Source organism: Capricornis sumatraensis, chromosome 17, assembly GCF_032405125.1.
Source record: "Capricornis sumatraensis isolate serow.1 chromosome 17, serow.2, whole genome shotgun sequence".
In the NCBI taxonomy this organism is placed as follows: domain Eukaryota; kingdom Metazoa; phylum Chordata; class Mammalia; order Artiodactyla; family Bovidae; genus Capricornis; species Capricornis sumatraensis.
In genome coordinates, this window is record NC_091085.1 from 74210540 (window position 1) to 74232545 (window position 22006).

Below are 22006 nucleotides of genomic sequence, written 5' to 3' on the forward strand. Positions count from 1 at the left end.
GGGCAGCTGCCCGAAAGCGCCAGGGGGCCCCGGAGCAGCGTGCAGCGGCCTGTCACACAGCACTGAGCACTAGGCCGGGGCGGGACACACCGTCCGCGGGTGAGAAGCGAAACCCAGCATGTGGACAGAGGCTCTGAGGCCAGTGTGACATCCCTGGAGGAGGAGGTTCGACTGCAGGGCCTCGAGCTGCCTCGGGGCCTCTGTGTCCCTCCCTGGCTCAGCAGGGCTGCCCCACCCAGTCCCCTGTGACTGGCGGGGACCCTGACCCTGATAGACCCCCATCATCATTCCTGGAAGGCCGGGCGGGACCTGAGGGGAGGGTGCACGCAGACCAGACAGACACCTCATCCTCCCACAGAGCTGCTGCTGGAGACTAAGGCCAGATGACCAGATAAAGAAAAGCAGGCGACGGCTGTGAAGACTGGACTGGACCCAGGGTGGGTGTGAATAAAGACGAAGTGGCCGCAGGCGCCTGCGGGGCACGGTGCAGGGCCCACAGACCGCAGGCAACAGGTGCCGCGTGGCCCTGAGCCCCGGGGTGCTGGCTGGGGGAGGGTCACAGCTGGGTGCCCCTGCCCTCGTCCCTCTGCTGCCCGAGCTGCCGCACGCCGGCGGGTGAGCGCTGGGCTGAGGGTGCAGGGGACGCTCAGCAACCACGACTGAAAGCTACCAGGACTGTATCCAACCAGAAGTGCAAAGGTCCAAATTCAGCCCACGCCACTGTACTCTCTGAGCCACAGGCAGCAGACCACTGGCTCCCCTGGGGAGTCTGAGAAGCGGAAGAATCTGGCCGTGGAGAGGCAAGACCAGAGGGTGGCCAGAGCCAGAGGGGCCCCCAGACCCCCAGGGTCCATTCTCAGCCATGTCAGCTCCAGGGACTGCTCACGCGCAGGGGCCTCTCTGAGGCCAAGGTGGTGACGACGAGTCTGCACACCCTTGGTGCAGGTGGGCCTCGGCTCCCCCAAAACCTGCTGGGGTCCGGCTGAGACGGGGGTGGTCGAACGTCAGCTTGAATCAACCCACAAGCCCTGACCCCGGGGAGGACGCCACTTGCCCAGCAGGCGGGCTGGCGTTCTCACCGCTTCCGTGGCCCAGACAGCTGGCCGGCCAGTGCCTCCATTCTTCCTGCTCCTTGTCAGCTGTGGAGACGCCTCGGTCCTCAGGTAATGTCTGTCCTTGTGGGAATGTTACTCCAGAGTCCCCAGCAGAGACCAGACAGCCTCGCAGTGCCCACCCCGCGGGCCTGGTGCCCTGTCCACACTCGGGCATTGAGGGCCGACTGTTCTGTGGACGAGCGCCCCCTGACAACCTCCAAAGCCCCCGTCTTCTTACAGACCAGCCATGACCAGGAGGTCATCTCCCCGTGAGGAGAAGTCGGGTTACCACACCACTTGATTCATCTTTACAGTCACGACCCGGTGGAAGACACACTCCTCTCCTGACCAAGCCCCTGGCAGAGCCAGATCCCTCCTTGAGTTTTCAGAGGGTAGGTCCTGGGCCACCCCGGAGCTCTGGTGCCTGGGGAGGCCGTGTACTGACCTAACTGACGTGCCCGGCAAGTTGGAAGTCACTGTCTGTAGTCCTGAGCCCGATAACTCCACTTAGCCTAAGAGTGGTCTTTGCTCAACAGCAGAGGAGGACGTGGACGACCTTTCTTTCTGCCCAGAAGCATTCATTCCTCCCACTTGTCCGACTATCTTGGCTTTGACGACCATAAACACAGGGAACGGGATTTAAATACATGGAAATAAATATAAGAAGGACAAAGACCATAACTAGAACAAGCCCAGAGACTTCCTAAATCATGTACAAAGAGTGACTTGAAAATCCTACGGAATGTTTTTGCCTCTGAATCTGGTCCTGGATGCTAGCAGCTCCTGGCCCTGGACGAGGCCCGGTCTGCTCACGGAGGGGGCGGCCGGGGACCTGCGTGCACGAACGGCTTCATGCGGAGCAGCCTGTGGTTGCGAGGGGCTCCTGAGGCGAGTCCAGGCTCGGGCATGAGTCACTCCCTTCCACTCCAGGGTGAATGCCACGGACGTGCACCAGGTCTGGTCCCTCTCACACTAAGCAGGCACACATTTCCTTTGCATCTGAGACAGGATTTGACTTAATGTTTGCTGATGGCTCGTGAGCAGATGGAATGGGGCCTCCTCAACAATAACTGGACACACTTGCCCCGTCCTGACAGCAAAGGACGGTGGGCTTCCAGGAAAGAGCCACGGCGGTATTTCCCTTCAGCTAAATTCAATCAAGTCCTGGTGCAAGCCTGCGGGAAGACATTATTCCGTTCCACTTTTCATACCGTCTGACCTAGTCCCCTAGCGACAGGGCTGCGGCTAAACAAAGGCAGTTGTTCAAATAATTATAAGCCGCATGTGAAGAGGCTAGTCGCCTTAGTCTTGGAGTGTCAGTGATTCACAATCTTGGACTTTGGGTTTTGATGTGTATTTTCATTGAAAATGGGGAGAAAGCCTGGCTCCATCTGGCAGCTGACAGCGCGGGAGCAGCGGGCGGTGTTGCCCTCTAGTGGCCTCGGAGCAGAGTGGGACCAGGCAGGGCCATCCGCCCCCTCCCTGGCCAGCCCACCGATGGGGAGGGCTGTCCGGGAGCACAGGCCGACCCCTGCCCCGTGCCCCCTCGTGTTCAGGGTGGGGTGTACCCAGTGGCGCCCAGTGTGTGTCAGTGAACACTCGTGGGATGAGACCAGCTCCTGAGGGAAGTGGGCTCACGGACCACAGTGGGTCCCGAGAGAGGCTCCCCCATCTCGTTTCCGCTGACGGCCCCTGAGAGGTTTCACTCCACGTCTCTTTAGAGGCTGTCTGACTCCTTCACTGCATTCAAACGCCTCAGTCACAAATGAGAAAACTTTTAACATCAGGAACTGAACGTTTTCACCCTAAATGCCTCCTTCAAGATGAGACTGCAGTGCTGAGGGTCACACCTATTCTCACGCACAGCTCCTGGGCGCACACACATCGGGGACCAGACTTTCCTTCCTGTCAATTGTATAAAGCCATGACTTCAGTCACTGTTCCAGTGCGTTTGGGGCTCAAGTCCATACATCTTCCCTTCCTGGCTCCCCTGGAGGAGCACAGAGGTCCAGTCACAAGCAACCACTAATTCCACTGGCAAGTTTTTTATTCTTTAAGTCACAGGGCAAAGTCCTCAAAGAGAAAAACTGTCTAAAAGTCACAGGGCAGATTCAGAAGGGGACCCATAAGGGACAACTCACAGTTGAAGCAGCCCCTCCACTGGGCGGAGATGCTGTGATGGACAGAGGGAGGGGCCACCCCCCCACGGCCCCCGCCCCAGGACTTCTGCCTTCCATACGGGGAAGAGCCCCTCCAAGCCCTGCCTCCTGGGGCCCAAAGGGGCACATCCTCCAGCAAAACAACTGGCACTCAGGTGCCGATCCCTTGAGACACATCCCTGCACTTGAGATCTACCCAGATGTGAGCCAGGCCCAGCACCGGGCTGGGGGCCAGGGTCGGAGGCTGAGCCTCAGAGCTGCCCTACAGGCCCAGTGGCTTACTTCTGCACCCAAACCTCTCGGAAAGCTCACAGCTGCCGTCCAAGAGAGGTCACAGAGAGCCCACTCACTGACTTGGGTCTTGGGTCTTCTGTTTTGCATCCAGGCTAGACCCGAAAGCCAAATGCATCTCTGGACCACGTACCGCCGATGTTTTACTGAGTGCCAGCACACGCCAGGCCCCGGGCCAGCCGCAGGGACATGGAGACGGCTCTGCTCGGTGGCACGTCCTCAATCGGCCTCCAGTGGCACAGGCACCTGGCCTTTCCAGGGGCCTGTTACGAACTGGGTGTCTGTGTCTCCCCAAATTCATACGTTGAAGCCTACCCCCTCAGTGATGGTATCTGGAGGTGGGACCTTTAGGAGATAATTCGGTTTAGATGAGGGCAGGAGTTCCAAGAGGGTCCCCATGATAGGGATAAGAGACCTGAGTGTGCTCACTCTCTTTCTCTCTACCACGTGAGGACACATGAGAAAGCAGCTGTTCGCAAGCCAGGAAGTGGGCCTCCACCAAGAAGCTGACGATGCCAAGCACCCTGACCTGGGACTTCCAGCCCCAGAACCATGAGAAATCCAGGTCACTCAGCTGGTGGCATTTTGTTACAGCAGCCAGAGCTAACCCACGGTCGTGGGCAATGGCATCTGGTGGGCTTGTGCACGGCCGTTCAGATTCACAAGCTCCCTGAGCCCCTCAGCAGCTCCGCACCTGGTTAGAGAGTCGCATCTAGACGTGCAGAGACCAAGGCCACAGAGCCCCCCCGAGGCCACGCCGAAGCTTCTGGGAAGCACACGGATGAGTCTTCCGCTGGACCCCAAGGTGGGGTGCATCCTCCCAGGGCAGGGGCCAAGGGTCTGTTCTCGCCAGGAAGGAGCCCCTGGCTTGAAGCTGCTCGGGCGAGGCCCTCGGATGAGCGGTGGGCAGGGGAGCTGACGTGGGCACACCTCCCACCCTGACTGTGGAGGAGATGGGGGAATGCACGCAGCCCTGGGCCCCTGGACCTCCTCAGGGGTGAGAAGCAAGCTGGGAAGGAGCAGCGTCTCACGTGCACCCAAGACTGCCAAGGCCGACCCGACTGCCAGCAAGGAGACTGGCTAGGACCCGAACCTATGTCTGCCCCCTTGGCGCCCAGGACCCCATCTGCAGCCCAGCGGCCCCCTAAGAACAGTGTGGGCGTCCGGAGGCTGACTGAGAAGCCCCATGTCTGGAAAATCCCCACTGTCTCAGGAGCCTGTTCTGTGTCTGGGGCGGGGGGCAGGGGTTGCTGAGCAGGAAGTGATGCATCCTGATACCAATGGCCAGCTGGGCACTTACCCCTTCCATGGGTGCCACGAGCAGGTCGTACAGGGCGCGGAGCGGTGGCCTGGCGAACGAGCTCTGCCTCCTGGGAAGAGAGGAGGTCCCATCCTTGACGGGCGATGCGGCGTTGCCGACCAGGCTGGTCATGCTCTGGGAGCTCCTGGGGAGAGAAGAGGGGTTGAAGCCGGCAGGAGGCCGCCCTCCCTCTCAGGTACATTCATAGCACCACAAGCACAGACGCACCGCGGGCGGCCCAGCTGCACACAACACCTACATGGGCTGTGGAGTTTTTCTGCATAATCAAATGTCCTGAAGCACTGTTCAAAGCATTTAATCACATCCTCGTGTGGAGCGACGGGGCAGGCAAACGTGAGGACCATGAGAACTGGGGCAGCCGCCAATCTGCCAGGAAGGCAGCGTCCCGAGACACGTTAGTGTCCAGGGCGGGAGCCACAGACACGAGGCTTCTGGTGGCCCCGCCGGAGCCCCAGCACAGCCCGAGAGGCAGGTCGGTTCAGGCATGGCTGCAGGGTTCTGTTTTGTTTTTAATGTATGGTCCATTATTTCTAGGCAAAATTTTATCTGTACTGATGGTATTTTCAACCCCAAGGCCCCAACCTTCACACTCCTGATGTTAGGGGCAGCACACTGATTGAAGCCACTCACCCTGGCCAGGCACCAGAGTAAACATCTGCATGAGTTATTTTATGACAGGAGGTCCCGGTAAGGAACGCAGAACTAACAAGCTACCGCCAACTGGAAGAATTCGGGAGAGGTCAAAAGGAGATGTCACATGGCCTTCCACCTCCCAGAATCCTTCTTGCTGGCATCCATCTTGGCTGAGCAACGCACGCACCAGCACGAAGAACCCTGAGTCAGACTGGCCAGAGAACCGAGAAACTGGCCCCATCACCATAAAACCCAAGTCTGCAAGCCGCGTGGCGGAGCGGCCCTCCTGGGTTCCCTTTTCCTCCTGCTCTCCCCCAGGGGGCCCCTTCCCAATAAAGTCTCTTGCTTGGTCAGCGTGTATGTCTCCTTGGAGAATTCATTTCTGAGTGTTAGACAAGAGCCCACCCTTGGGCCCTGGAAGGGGGTCCCCCTTCCTGCAATACCGACACAGGGTGAGAGCATTTGCTGCGTCACTGAGCAAACGCTTCCTGAGCTCTGGCCACCTGCCAGGCACTGCTGCAGGCACGCCTGGGGACTGAAAGAGGACAAAGGACGCAGGTGAGAAGGAGGAGAGACGGCGGGCAGGGAGACAAGCCCCTTTCCACTGCAAGGGCAGGCTGCCCCTCAAGTCTTGCTGAACCGGCCGTTCAGCCTGGTCGGCATGGCCTCAGCACAGCCTCCAGTGACAGGCTCCGCAGAACTAGGAGACAGTCAGTGGCCCCTCAACCTTGATTCAGACACTGTGCACGGTTCAGGAGTTTCTGCTACACATTTAGGACCTTAAGACAGAGAGCAGGTCTCACACCAGACTCAGCTAAGTCAGGGCTCTGGACGCAGGACTGGTGGCTCTGTGGTTGTTACCAAAGGGAAAAGCAGAACACGCCCCTGCCCAGCCCCCCGGCCAAGCCAGGGTCCTTGACCATCTAAAGAAATGATTGAAAGGTTTATTTTTGAGACCTGGCTCTATCCCCTGGCCTTCCCCCAACCCTGTGGTGTTCTCAGCAACATCCCAACTCTAAACCCTAGGGCTGTGCCATGCCAGGCTGAGAGCACCCTCTGCCTCCACCTGCTCCCACAAGAGAAGGAAGGGTAGAGGACTCGAGGGCCTGGGAGCCCGCTCACGGCGCCCGTCCGTCACCCTCACTCAGAAAACATGTACTCATGAGCGACAGGGGCCGGGACACGTCTTTGCCATCAGAGCCAGTGAAGCACTGATAGCCCTGGAGTGACGCTCATAGGCTCACTGGATTCCCTGGAATACACCACAAAGAGCATTGCTCCCCTGAAAGAGTGAGCATCAAACCGCCCCCCCGGAGGAGACAGTCTGGAGCGACACGTGGCGTCTGTCTCAGCGGCATGTGCGCCTGCTCCCGCACACAGCCTGTGTGCACTCACACCCTCGGGAGCCCGAGCTGCCCCCAGGACAGCATGGGGGTGGAGCAGGGAGCAGCCAGATGGCAGCACCCTCTCCCTGCATGCCCCTCGCTAGACACGCGTCTGCCTGGACTATGGACTGGTTACCCCATTCAGGCACCTGGTCTGATTAATCTGGCCAAAGACATCCGGGGGAGTGCCATGTTCCCAGACAACGCTGTGTCCCCAGGTCCTAACGGGAACTGATGAGGTGCTCCCCAAGGCCCTGAACTAAACAGCTCCTACTGGAGAGAGACCAGCTCAGCACCCTGAGCTTCCCTGGGTGCCAGGAGACCAGCATAACTAAGCTGCATGGGGTGGGGGTCGGGGGGAGGCAGGAGGAAGTTGGGGGCTGCATGGTGGTCAGATTGCAAGAAGGGCAAATGGTGCAGGATGGGGAGGACAGCAGTGAAGCATCTAGAATCTGGAGGTGCTGGCGTCTCCGCCGATGGGACAGTGAGTGGGGCAGGTCTGGGCAGGAAGGCCAAGTGGGCTGGGGGCCTTTTTACTGAACCCAGGAAGTGCCAGAGGCACCTACCGGGGCCCAGCAACGCTAACCCTCTCAACATGCATCATGCCCACGGGGTGCCAGGTGCAGGCCCACAGAGGGCCAACCCGAGGGTCCCTGCACTGGCCTGTGGGGAAGGGGGTCCAGGGCACAAGACTCTCTGCTGGTCACAGAGCCGAGGGCAGGCTGTCGGGGAGGACCGCTTGCTGAGGGCTAGCCCGCCTGGAGACAAGGCAGGGAAGGCCACTCTAAGGCCAGGAACGATGCGGGGCGAAGCACTGGGACAGTGCTTGGGACGGGGGGTTGGCACTGTTGGCAATGGGATGGTGGGGAGCCAGGGGCAGAGCACTGAGGGAAGTGGATGGGGGTGGGCTGCAGGGTGAGTAGGATGGCTGGCTTGGCCTCTGGCCCACACCCTTCAGCACCAGGCATGCCTGAATAGGAAAACAACTCCACCAGGCCAGTTCCTTCCAAGGCTGATCAGAGAAAGGCCCCGCGGACTTCCCCCTTCCCTGTAGGCCTCTGGCGGGGCTCCAGAGCTGGGACCAGGCCAAAACACGGTGCCCCCACCCCTGGCCAGTTCAGGGGGGAAGCCGGTTGATATCCCTGGTCAGGGCTGGTAAACACATGGCTGGCCATGGCACTTCAGCGGGGGTTTCGGAGGACACTCTCTGGGCATCTGCACACTTCCAGGGGCAGGTCTCAGGCTAGGAAACCGCTCCCCCTCCCGCCTGGGATCATAGGTGGGAGCAGTAGTTTCCTCACCTCCAGAGAGCTGGCCTGGACAGACTGCAGTCAACCAGCTCCCTGTGTGTGCAGCTGCTGGTTTTTCCTTTTTTTTTTCTTTTCGCCTGTGACTTCTGTTTTTACTACGACATTTGACATTCACAGTGACTGAGGGCAGCTCTTGCTGACCAACAGCACACAGCCACGGCCCAGAGCCCTTGCTGAGCTGCCTGTGTCGGGGGCAGGGGGAGAGTTGGCCTCGCAGATGTGTGTCCCACGGTCCCCTGGCTCCAAGCCCTGGCCGGAGTGGTCGACAAGTGTGAGCAGGTGTGTGGGATGGTCCGCTCTCTGCTGTCCTCCTTCCTGGCAATGTCACCATGCCCCAGTGACCCCCTCGCACTGCGGGCGCTGGGCCAGGGGCTGGGGCCTCGGTGACTGACTGTACTGCTGCGATTTCTGTGGCACCTCTCAGCCTGGCTGACTTCTCTCTGCCTCCGCAATCTGGACTCAGATGGGGAAATGGTGCTCTGACAGGGTGGACGCATCCCTGTGACAAGCTTGTGAGCTGCGGGAGGGGCCGCGCCCCAACCAGGCCCACCACAGCCACTTCACCGCTCAGGAGGCCGGGCGGCCCCTCCCCTAGGGAAGAAGAGCCCAGCTTCAGAGAGGCCAGGAGGCTGCCGGGCAGGCCAGCGTCAGGGCTCCCACCTCCCGGGGAGCCGTTTTTTTTGTGTCCTCCCTGCCCTGAGGACATGCTGAGCCCCCTGCACTCACCTCTGCGCCCCACCCGCTCTGCTGTGACCTGACCGCGGCGGGCGGCCTCTCCCAGGCTCTGCGGGCACGGGAAGTGGGGCTGGGCTCCCAGGACTCGCTGCCGCGCCGCCACGTGGCTCCAGCAGGGGGCGCTGGCTCCCCGTCCTCGGGGCCTCGTTCGCTGCCAGGGACCCAGCTGGGCTAACTGACAGCCCAGCCCTCAGCACAGAGGGTTTTCTCACTCCGCGCGGGGGTCCTTATCAGCTCCTTCCTTAGGTGATGTTTATTAATCTGCTTCTGAAGAAATACTAATTTTCTCTGCAGCGTGGCCATCTGTGGGCTAACGGGATCGGAGACGGACTGAGTGGTACCCGGGCCGGGAGGCTGACGGGGGAGCCACCTGGGCTCGGTGCCCTCGGCGGGCAGAGCTGCGAGGTGAGGAATGAGGCGCCCCGAGCAGGGAGAGGCCGGGGTGGTTTATGTCTCTGAAACGATGACAAATGCCGGGCGGCCCGGGGAGCACGCGCAGCTCGTGAATCTCCCTGGGGATGAAGAGATCTATTCCCCAGACAGGGGATTTATAACGCAGGGCTGCAGAAGACCCTGCGCGCTGGGACTCGCTCAGGCTCACACGCTGACGCGGCCCCACCCGAGGCCTACCAGGTGCCCGGGGACGCTGGGGACACTGCGGGATGCACACTTGGAAGTCTCGGCCCCAAGCACCGCTCTCAGCACCAGGCCAGCTGCCCTGGCTTCCAGTCAGGGCCCCATGAAGGAGGGGAGTTGAGGGCACATGCAGAGCCGGGGTGGTGGCACACCCCCTCCCTGCACCCGCCACACACACATACATTCCTCAGGCTTTCAGTCAAGATGGGCAGCTAGGTGAGCAGCAGAAATGGAGGAGCATGGCTCAGCCCTCCACAGGTGAGACTAAGCAAGGGCCCCACCAAGCCCGAAGACCCCAGGGACGGAGGTGGCCAGTCTGGCCCTGAGGTCCCGTCTGTCCCACCGGTCTCTTCGCTCGGAGGGAGGAACCCAAACCTAAGCTTGGTGCATCCGACACTCGCAAGGACCAGGGCCCCACTGCCACCCGGAGGCCTCTACACCAGGAGAACAGGCCGCCCTCCTCTGAGGAGGGACAGGGACCCGGCAGGATACAGGAGCAGCGAGCACAGGGGGCCAAGGGGTGACTCATGAAAGCACAGAGGGGCGGGCTGGCTGAGGAGGCGCAGGGCGGGTGCCCCTGCACCCGGAGGTCCTCCGGGCTGCTCTCAATTCCCTGCCAGCACTCAGGTCCTTCCCACCTGACCCCGTGCACGCAGGGCCAAGATGGGAGCTGAGCCAGGAACACTTCCCGGGGGCCCTGCCGTCTTTCGGGCCACAGGAGGGAGGGGCCTCAGCTGGGGTGGGCCTGGCCGGGCACACACATGCCTGTCCCTGCAAGCCTCCCATAGCCAAGTCTCGCCTCAGACCCCAGCCCGCCCCGCCACAGGTGAGTAAACGGAGACTCTAGGCCTGAGGCCCTGAGGCCCAGGGCAGGGGCAGGGCCCCACCGGCTCTCAACAGTCAGGCATCAGGAAGCTGGGAGCCCAGGGCCCAGCACTGCCACAGTCTCAGGCCTTGCACTGTCCAGAATGCTCGACAGAGAGATGCTGCATGGGGCACCCCGTGCGGTCTGCTCGAAGGACGTGCCCAGGTCAGGGTGTGCATGCCAGGGGGAGGAGGGTTGGGGGGAGGGGAGACAGGGGAGGCGGAGGTCCCCACAGTGCTGAGCTCCTTCCAGGGGCCGCCCACCTTTGCTCAGGCAGCTCCTCTCCTGCCCTGAGGTCTCTATCACAGGTTCTCACGTCCCAGTGGCCAGTTCAGGAGGCTTCCTGGCTGCGCTCACAGAAGCAGGGTCCCAGGCCTTGGGTTGGGGCTCCTGCTTCTGCTCCTCCTGAGTCCCAAGAGGCCCCAGCCTTCCTCAGGGGGCCTCCTGCCCCACATTCGAGGAGCTGGGAGTGGCCCTGGCAGACAGGGCTGAGTGCCTGCTCCACAGGCATCTGCTGCTGTGTCCCACTGGGCGGCTCCTCCCCACCCTCGGCCCTACTCGAGGCTCCAAACTCCCCTCGGGGCTCTGAACTGCGTCCGCTGAGGGAATGGGAGCTGGCTGGCCTGAGATCTGAACAAGCGCCTGGATTTTAAGGTACCAGCGGAAAGATTAATTGATGAACCCATTATATTCAAGCAGCCAGTGACTCTCTACCACGAACTTCCTCACAAGAAGGCTGTCTCCTCAGGGAGGTGAAGGCTGTCAAAGGCTGCATTTTAAGTACTTATTCAATAAGCTGTTGGCACTGTCTGCCTGCTCACCTCCCCAGTCACCCACTGCCCAGCTCCCTGGCCGCTCCCTCCTCGGGGGCTGGGCTCAGGCAGAGACCCCTGCCCTTCCAGGGACGTGACTCCTCTCAAGCCCAGGGACAAACCTGGGCCACGCAGGACTCCTCTTCTCCTGCTCATGGGCTCTCCCGGGAAGGCTGGTCAAGGGCTGTGACACACGCACCGCCAAGGAGCTGGGGACGGCCCTCCTGCGGGGACCACGGCGTGGCCCACTCTGCTCTTCGCTCCACAGCCCAGTCAGGGGCCGGGGGGGCGGTCACCCAGGAAAACCTGATGCCCAGGGCAGCCTCACACGGGCTTTTCCTGCTGACCCCATTAGGGGCCCAAGCTGGGCGTTGGGGGGATGGGCTTACCATGCACAGAGGGATGGAGAGAAGTCACTGTGTGTGTGGCCTGCCCAGCTGATGCTAACACAGAAAAACCCTTTCCAAAGGGCCTTGTACCCATGGGTGATCTGTGGGTCCTGTCCCACACAGGACCTGTCCCCCCACAAACTTGTGGAATTTCATGGAGTCTCACTCATTTACAAAAAACCCCAGAGCCAATTAGTGTTGTACAGGGACAGAAGGCACCGCCTCAGAAGTGGTGAGCTCTCGCTCACTGGAGGAGTTCAGGCAAAGGCTGTGACCACTTGGAGGGAGCCTTAGATGGCGGGGATCTGGGGGCCGGAGCTCTGTCTTTGGAGCTGGCCAGACATGGATCCTAACACTGGCCTTGTCACTGGGCCCATGTGACCCGCCCATCGGGAAGGTCCATGTTGGAGCCACACTGACATGGGCGTGTGGACCACGCATGGGGGCCCTCTCTTAATCTCTTCTTTCCCGTCTGGTCGTGGGAGGCTGGTCCCCCAGGATGGTGGCGCTACCCTCTCTTCCCGCAGGACCCTCAGTCTTTGTCACTGACTCTCTTGGGGGACCCTGACCAGGCTGAGGAGTCTTGTCTGCCAATTCACCCTTTTGCGGGGGTGGTTGGGGTGTTAGTTGGAGGTTGCAGAGCTGAGGGAGGGCTCTGGCCCCATGTGGCCCCTCTCTAGAAGGGAGAACCTCGACACATTGTTGCTCTCTGCTTGGGTTCCAACCACTGACATCTGAGCAATAAGAAAGTTCTTCCTACCTCCCATCACACACACTGCCAGAAGGGGAAAGAGCAAAGACAGTGGCAAGAGTGGTCAGAACCCTTCTGGGATCTTGGCCCTAATAGGTCCTGGCTGGGTGCACCTGCAAGGCCAGGGAACGGCCTGCGACCCAGAATCCCAGAGCAGCTGACAGCATATCCCATTCCGCTTCCTCTTTTCCGCAATAAAAGTGATCTGCTGACTGCCCCTGGGTTCAGACACTCACACATGCATACACACACATGTGCACTGGCGTTCCAGCCTTCAGCATGACTTCTCAAGCGTTCTGCAAGACGAGGGGCAGAGGCCCCTTTGGGCGCTGCTGCTCTGCCCAGGGGGGCACCCCAAGGTCAGGTACTGAATGAGAGAAGACTCCTTGCTTTTCCTCACTAGCAGTGCCTGCTCTGGGCTCAACACGCCACTGTGTTTTCTGCCAAAGTGCAGAGGCAAGAAGAAAAATAGTGGTTGTGGTGACCTCAAGAACAAAGACCAAGCTGTGCAGTGTGTGGAGGGGAGGGGGAGAATTCTAAGGCCAAGTCTCAGCTGACTGGCGTCTGCCGTGGCAGCCTCATCCCCAACCAGTCCAGCAAACCACCCAGAACAACAGGGCCAGCAGCCCATGAATCACAGAGCTGGAGGGCCCTGCAGCAGGGACCTGGCGCTGCTTATACACACGGCTGCTGCCACCTCACCACCTTGGGCTCGGGGACAGCACTCTGCAAGCCCCCACAGTATTGGGGTCTGCAGAAAAGCCACTTCTCAGCAATCCCAGCCAGTGACACACCAGCCCCACCTCCTGGTCATGAAGGGGCAGAGAGAAAGGCCTGCGGGGACCCCACGAGGTCAGGGCAGTGGGGAGGTGGGACCGGACACAGAGTCCTGCACCTGCTGGGCGGCAGGTCTGCACCCTCCTGGCCTGTGTGCCCCTCATCTGCTACAGCCATGGCTGGGCTAGAAGGTAGCAAGGCCCGCGCCATCCTAACCAGGATACCTCTACTTCTGTGGGTCGCTAGGACGGACGGAGGCCAGCACCCCACTTCCTGGGCCTGTGGTTGGCAGCAGAGGCCTGTGGCATGCGGCACCAAAGCTGAAAGAACAGACTGTTTCTCTTCTCGGAACTGCCCTCAGAAGCCTCTAGGAGGTCAGGACTGGAAAGGCGCGCAGAGAGGTGCAGGATTTCCATTGCCAGCGTCTTCCTGATGGCAGGCTCGAGGCTTGAGGCAGGTCAGGCCTGACGAGGGAGCCGGGCAGAGAGCAGCCGGGCAGTGAAGCCAGATTCCTGCACTGCAGGCCTGGTGGCGCCTCCCAGCCTCAGGCTGGCCTGTCCTCGGCCTGGCCGCAGGCACTGACCGCATTGTTTATGTTTAGTGAGCTAACCCATGGTCCTGGGCTCACTGGACCTACCTCAGAGCTGCTCGGAGTGACAACGAATGTTTTCTCAAAACAAGCAACTCCATGATACAAAATTCATAGCCCTTCTTATCCCGAGATGATGAGCTAGGACCCTGGGTACACCTGGTTTGACCCCTTCCTTGCCTAGTGCCCAAGGCCCTGGAGGAGGGGCTCCTGACTGCAGGCGTGCCTGAGATCAGGTCGGCCGCGGATGCCTGACAGCGGCCTCTTGCGTGTGCACTCTCACACAAACGACCCGAGGAAGGACGGGAAGAGAAAGGGCGGGTGAGGCCGCAACTCGGGGCGGCCAATAGCTGCTGCACAGGTACATGCACATTTCATCCCTTCCAGAGTTTATCCACCCACGTCATCGGGAGAATCCAAGTTTACCAGTGTCCTTCCCACTTCACTCAAGACAGCAGAAAGTCAGCACACCTATGGGCTTTCTGCACACTCCAAAGACTAGCGTGTGCTGTTCATACATTAGCTGTTGTGATTCCATGTTAAGGGGACCCTGCAAAGTAGGGAGCTTGTTTCCACTTCAGTGACGAGGAAAAGGCTGACAGTGGTGAAGTCACCTGCCGCAGGTCCCATAGCTGACAGGCGACAAGGCCAGACCCGAGCCCTGCGCTCTTCACACCCTAGTTTACAACCAGGGATCGCAGCACTGGCAGAGCCGAGATTGCCCGCCCCAGAGCCCGAGGAGCTGAGGCTGAGGATGGAGCCAGCCTCAGCCCCACACCTCCTCGTGCCTGGTCCTGTCCCTTCCAAGAAATTAGAGCCACGAGGGACACCTGCGAAGGGGGCAGGGCTGCAGAGGAAACTGGGAGTGAACCAGCCTGGGGTTTTGGCCTCCTGACAACCAAATGCCAGTCTCTTCAGCCCTGGCTCCTGGCTGCCACCCCATCTGACTCACCCCTGGGAAAGTAAACACACGTTTGTCACCCTGACAGCACAATAATGGGAGGAAACCAGGGCCTGGAGCAGGAGCACCCGGGGCGTGACGGCCCCGCCCACAACGGCCACTCCCTCCCGCGCCCCCGCTCCCCCTACCACCCTCAGAGGTGGACGCCTCAGCGCCCAGGGTGTCTTTCTGGAAAGGTCTCTCCAAATGTGACTCCCAGGTGTTGCCAACCAGTGACAGCGGAAGAAGTGCTCCTTAACCCCAACCGCCTCCCCTGTTCATCTGGACACAGCTCGGCTTGCACCCCCGGTGAAAAGACGCAGGGGCACACCAGTTGGCAATTTCAACCTTGGCTCATCTCAGTGCCACTGAGGCCTATGGTCAAGTAGTGGAGACAGGCCCAGGTGTGGACGGGCTCCTCCCCAGCAATGCTGGCATCTGCTCATCTGGCCTCCTCAACCTGAGGCCAGAGAGGTCCGCACAGGGGCCTGGCCATGAGCTATAGGCAAAAGCTGGCCAGGGAGAAAGTGTGTGGCACAGCCCTGTGCGGCCTCTCCTGACATCTGGGAGATCAGCCCCGAGGCCATGGGAGGGACCAGCCGACTGTCCCCTGGGCCTCCCACCCAGCCACAGTGGACGGTCACATCAGGCCTGCCACACTTCCTCCCCTGACCTGGAGGGGCTGCTGTGACCCCAAGGGCCAGAGCACCGCGCTCGCCCCTGCAGACCGCCATCCCACCAGAGCCCATGCAGCTGGAAGGTCACGGAAGCTGCACTGCCTGGAAGGCAGGGCCACACGCACCTGTTAAAGAGGTTGTTGCGACGAACCATCCGAAGAAAGCCAGTGGGGTCAGTGACAGAGTTGAGCCTGTTGTTCATCTCCTCGAACTGCTGGTCCATGATGTCTCCGGCTTCACTCTCGGTCTCGCTGCTGGCACAGGCCCTGCGGGAAAACAGCAGAGAAAGGCGCCGAGTGCTGCAGGCCTGCTCCGAGGCCCCGTCCATCAGCTCCAGCGTGGCCCGGCTCCTCCCGAGTCCCTTCCTGCTCCCAGCAGTCCGCCTGCTCATGTCCAGCACTAGCCCCTGGCTGCAAACCCTCTTCAGGAAGGGGTTGTGCCAGTGCCCGGGGTGCACTGCCTGTGTCCAGCGTGTGCCCCACATGGACAGGGTGCAGAGTCGCTCCTTGCTGAACGAATGGCACCACTTGCTGTGTCCTGCCGGCCGGCGGGCACTCCACCAGCACAGGGCTTGGGCAAGTGCGCAGAGTGGCAGGAGCTCTGGTCCATTCCAGCTCGGAACCAGTAACTAAGCACTTGCCTGTGCCAGGCACCATACCAGGCGGGGGATGCACAGTCCCTAAAGGCACTTTTCCAGACGAGGAGACAGACATGCCCAAGAGTGGCTGCAAGGCCAGGCAGAGGGGGACTGTTTGAAATGTAGGCTTGAGAAACGCGGCTGATTGAAGCCCATTCCAAGGTCAACATGAAGATGTTATAAGTTTTGAATTACTAAATTCGTATTTCCCCTATGACAGACTGTGGAAGAACATCTCAGAATGGGTTTTAAATAAACAGAAATACTCAGGAGTGCCTTGATTCACCAGCCTGATTAAAATAACAGAGGGCATATTAAACGTGTGAGAGGCCAAAAGAGGCAGCTCAAGCAGCCGCAGACATGCAGAGGGAGTGCTGGCCGCCCCTGGTCCCCACCGCGACCCTGGCCACCGCGCTGGGGGCTCAGCAAAGGCCGCTCCATGTGTGGAGCCCCACCTTCCTTCAGCGCCCATTGCTCCCAGACTCTGGAAATGCAGAAGCGACCCCCGGCCCGCACGGCAACTGTGTGTAAAGCTCCTGCTGCCGAAGGAGCGTGTGGAGGGGTAGAGAGCCCTGGAGGCACAGGACAGACTCACGGACCAGCCACGCAAGCTGCTCGTGTGCAGGAGACGTGGCACCTGGGAAGGGACAGACCTGCTGCCAGAGAAGAGGCTCGGCACACCGAGACTCAGGCTGAAGCTGAGCATGGCCTGCCTCGAACAGCCAGGCTGGTGAGCCCCTGGCGTCAGGACCACAGGACAGAGAATGGATGACTCCCCCCCGGGGCGTCCTGGGGCCGAGATGCAGCACGTGACGCCACTTAGTGAACCTGAAGGCTCTGCGTGAGCGTCAGCCCTGATGAGAGGGTCCATTTTATGTGTCAACTTGAGCGGGCCTGGCCGGGGTGCCTGGCCCAGCATCACTTTGGGTAATGAGGCTGCGAGGGCATTTCCGGGTGAGATTAACATTGGAATCTAGACTGAGGAAAGCAAACTGCCCTTCCCAGGCCGGTGGGCCCTGTCCAATCCACTGAGCATCTGAACCGGAGGAGAAGAGGGAGTGAGAGAGGCCTCCCCGCCCACTCCCCTGGAGCTGGGGTGTGGTGCTTCCCACCTCAGATGTGGACACCACCGGCTCTCCGTCTCTGGCTCACCAACAACAGACCTGGGGCGTCTCAGCCTTCAGAACCGTGTGAGCCAATTCCCCACAACAAAGCCCGTGTGCCTGATGCCCTGTCGGTAATGTCTCTCTGGAGAGCCTGGCACGAGGCACCGGAGCCCTACTCAGCCATGCTCCTTGGAGAAGGTCACACCAATGCCCCACCACTGGGCGGGGATCCCAGGAGCTGAGCCCCAGAGAAGTGCTGGGAGATGGACAGCCTTCAGGGACAGCAAAGAAGTGTGATCTCAGAGCCAGCTACTCTCCTTCGTCCCAGAACCACACCAATGGCTGATCAAGGCATTACTAGCCCAACTTCTTCCTGGCGCCCACAACTGAACCCGCCCTTCAAACCCAGCAGTGCCTGGCACACAGCAGGTGTACAAGGAAGAACAGCCAAATGATGCCAACACTGGGGAGCATCTTACAACATGCAGGGTATTTCTAGCCAGGTGTGATTTCATCTGTACAGCAAGCCTGTGAGGCAGCTCTCGTCATCTCCTCTAGGTCTGGAGAAGCTGAGGAGCTAGCCCAGGAGCACTCAGCGGCGGAGCCAGGCCTGACTCCCGCCCCTCCCCCTCTGAGGTTCCAAGCCTCTCACACAGTCCATCTCTCCCTGCTGGGATTTGACAGGGGAGGGAGGGAATGAAGACAGGAAACAAGAGGAACCAGGAAACTTCCAAGCACCTAAACAAATCACCGTGCCTCCACCCAGCTTTATTCCTCTTGCCACCCCACGGTTGTCAGCCGACCAGGGCAGCAGCTGAAGGCTGAAAATGCTCCCTTGGGAGCTCAGGGCCCTTCATGGAGACCCTGGTAAATATCACTCAACAAGCTCTTCTGTCTAGGGACACATTTATCATCTGAACATGACGGCCTGCTTGGAGCTGAGAAATCTGCTTGTCATTTGGTGCTTGCAAAGGGGAGAAGAACTGGCTGAACTGGTATCAGCCTCTATACCTTGCAGCTCGGCTCTCACTGTCGGCTGCGGACAGAGCCCTCAGAATCTCATGCTTAATGCGGCTGTTTCCTGTCTCCTGACCCTTCAGAGTATTAACACCAAAGGGAAAAACAAACAGGTGATGTCACAGATAAGGGAATCTCCCATTTACAAAGCGAGCCTCATCCCTACGGCAGGGAGCCCGAGTGCCTTGCCATCAGCGGTTGTCATATCACAATCACAGCCCTCTCATCTCTCTAAGAGACTTTCTAGAGACGGCACAGCAGCTGGTCTGGTTCCATTCACTTTGATCCAACAAGGATTACTAACCGAGACCTACATCCAAGAGCCACAGAGGCCAAACAGAAGACAGTAACATGCCTTCAAGATACAATACATCCAGTATGACCAGTGACCACTGGCTAAGGTAGGTTAAGGAGGCAGGAGGGTGTCAGCCTGGAGTCAAGAAAGGGAGGGTGCGAGAGCCCTCTGGAATCGGCGGCATCTGAGAGGCACTGGAAGGACAGCTTAGACAGGAAGGGACTGGGGTGGTGTGTGGGAATCAGGGGATGGAATGGTATGAGAAGGCATGGAGGTAAGAGAGTGGGGGGCTCTCTGGGGCCCAGGGACTAGCCCTGGTGAGCTGGAGGAGATGGTAAGAGTGGCAGAGAGGAAGGAGAGAGAGATGGAGGGCCTTGAACCTGGAAGGCAGTGGAGAGCTGTCAGTCCAGGCTTCTGGTGGGCTCAGGGCAGTTGTCTGAGAGGTAGTCAACTGGCTCAGAGTGGAGAACATGGACTACACGAGGAGAGAGAAAGTCAGGTGGCTTTTAGTAGCACTGCTCAGAAGCAGCCCTGAAGGCCCCAGGGCCAAGCCCGAAGGAGACTGTTGGCCCCTGACACCCACTAGGAGCCCCATTCTCAGGAGTCACTATTGTGTTAACACATCAATGTGCCTGGGTCTCAACACGCCAAGTGAGGCAAGCTTTCCACAGCCCTCAGGCTTGGAGATCTGGGTAGCAGCGCCCTCCTCCCCCGAATCCCGTCTCCCTATAAATGGACATTCCTGGCTGTGACCCCATGTTCCTGGTTCCTCCTCATGATTTGCTCTCTACTGTCACCAACAATGGTTCTGCTTGTCCTGTGGTTAGGCCAACTTAACTCATGAGTCTAGACGTGTAAACTAGGGTGGTAAGGTGGAGAGTAAGAAAGTAAGAACTATCAGGAAAATATTACCAAAAAGAGAACTTATTTGCCTGAAACTCATTGAAGGAAAAGGATAAAAGACAACTAGCCGTTGATTTATAGCAGATGGGCCAGTGGTGGCAAATGAAGAAACTGCAATTAGGAGGTGGCCTTCAGTGGCAGACGTGCTGAACATGCAGACAGGACTCTGTGCTGGTGATGCCAAGTGTGCAGATACTGACTATTATTTAGATGGTCTTCATTCCAAAAGGGCTGGAGACTTAGAAATTCAAGTCTGGTGCTGAAGACAGAGCTTGGGACCAATTGTTTGATAGCTCATTCATTTATTTACCCAATAAATATTATTAAATATTTGTTATATTCTGCTATGCCAGGTTCTAGTTCCAGGTAAAATGGAGTAAGCACATAACACTCCATCTTGCTGAATGAATGGAACTACACACTCTGTCTGGACCGCACGGAATAGGATATCTGAGGAACATGAAGAGTTAATATCAGGCAAATGTGGGAAGAAGACCAGAATTCAAAATGGCACCAAATCACAACTGAACTTCACATTCTTTGTCTCTGTAGAATCCATCAGACAGGCCTCTCTGCAGCTCCCCCTTCTCTGTAGCCCCACTTCTCTGCAGAAGTGGGCATCGGCATGAACAGAGAGCTCCAGGAGAAGCTCTCTATTTCCAGCTCAGAGAGACCAGAGAAAATCCCCCAATTTTCTTATTCTCTCATGTCTGTTCTCATGTTCCAGGCCACAAACAATCCTGTCAATTGACCTACTCTAAAATAATCACTAATGGAAGAAGAAAAATGACATAAGAAGGCATCAGGAACATCAAGAAAGAAGGGAGAGTAATATAATATCAAATGTCTGAGTAAATATAATAGACTATCCTCTTCCTCACACCGTCTCCTGGAGTTTTCACATTAGTAGATGTAGTATATAAGAAGACAAATGCAAGATGGGGGCGGGGTTCCCTTATGGTGATAAGACTTTCACATTTCATTCAAATTAATGAAGTATCAACAGCAAGTAAACTGGAAACTATAAAAAGTATATATGTATTATGACCTCTAGAATAATTATTTTAAAAGTTACAAAAGAGACATAGTCAAAGACATAACAGATAAATGAAAATGAATTTTTAAAAAGTTCAAAACTCCAAAATAAGGCAGGAATGGGGAAATAGAGGAATAAAAAACAAAGAGCCAACAGAAAACAAATATTCAAATATTGATACGACATACATAAACCCACACATATCAATAATTATATTAAACATAAATGGTCTAAATATAGAAGCTGACAGAACGGAATTTAAAAATAATCTAATTAAATGCTTCTATAAGAAAGTCTCCTCAAATATAATGATATTAGAAGGAGTAAAGTAAAAGGCAAAGAGATGGACCATGCAAATATTATTCCAAAACAAAGCTGGAGTGGTTAACAAGTAGACTTGTATACAAGTAGACTTCAAAGCAAAGAAAATTACCAGGGATAAAGAGGGACGTTACACAATGATAAAAGGGCCAATTCATCAGGAACACACAACGGTTCCAAATGTGTTTTCACCTTTCAACAGAGCTTCAAAATACGATGCAAAAAGTGACAGAACTGAAAAGCAAAGTGCATAAATTGAGACTTCAATGCTCTTTTCTCAGTAGTTGACAGAATTGGTACACAGAAAATCAATAAGATACAGAAGAACTTAACAATACCATCAACTAACTGAATATCACTGACATTCAGAGAAAACTCCACTCAACAAAAGTTCAATACATATTCTTGTCAAATTCATAGCGAGTATTCCCCAAGATAGACCATAACCTCAGTCATAAAACAAACCTTAATAGTTTTTTAAAAATTGAAATCATGCAAAACAAGCTCTTCACCCACCATGGATTTAGATTTGAAGGTAAAAAAACAACAGGAAAGTTTCCAAACTCTTGGAAACTGAACAACTCACTTCTAAATAACTTATACAAGAAGTCTTAAGTGAAATTGGGAAAATATTTTGAGCTGAACACAACTCTAAGTACAACATAAAATTTGTGAGACATAAATAAAGACTTAGAGATACATTTATAGCCCTAAATGCTTATATTAAAAAAGAACTTTCCTGGTGGTCCAGTGGTTAAGAACTCACCTTCCAATGCAGGGGGCGTGAGTAAGATCCCTCATCAGGGAACTAAGATCCCACATGCCATGGGACAACTAAGCTTGCATGCTGCAATTAGAGAGGCCACATGCTGCGGCTAAAGAAGCCCAAGTGCTCTAGAGCCTGTGCTCCACAATAAGAGACGCCCACACGCACAGCAAAGAGGCCATGCAGCTGAAACTTTCATAACAGGTGCTGCAGGGGGCTGAAATGACAAGAAGGTGGACACACCAGTACTCATGTCACACAAAAGTGGTAAGGAAAGACAAAGGACACTATACAATAAAAAGATTGATACAAGAAGAGAATATTACACCCATTAACATATATGTTCCCAAAATAGGAGTGCCTAAGTGCATAAAACAAATACTAACAGACCCAAAGGGAGAAAGCAATGGGAATATAATAATAATAGGAGACTTTAACACCTCACTGACATCAATGGACAGATCTTCCAGACAGAAAACCAGTAAGGCAACAGAGATCCTAAATGACACAACAGAACAGTTAGACTTAGTTGATATTTTCAGATATTACATCCAAAAGCTC

At 57.1% G+C, this 22006-nt stretch overlaps 1 protein-coding gene across 1 annotated transcript in view; it reads right to left on the reverse strand.

Moving 5' to 3' along the window:
- TTC28 (tetratricopeptide repeat domain 28) overlaps positions 1-22006 on the reverse strand; it is a 411962-nt gene that overhangs the window by 15166 nt on the left and 374790 nt on the right. The window contains exons 12-13 of the mRNA XM_068989991.1: positions 15490-15630; positions 4845-4989 (exon numbers count right to left, since the gene is read on the reverse strand). Coding sequence (XP_068846092.1) covers positions 4845-4989; positions 15490-15630 — 286 coding nt within the window. The remainder of the gene's footprint in view (positions 1-4844; positions 4990-15489; positions 15631-22006) is intronic.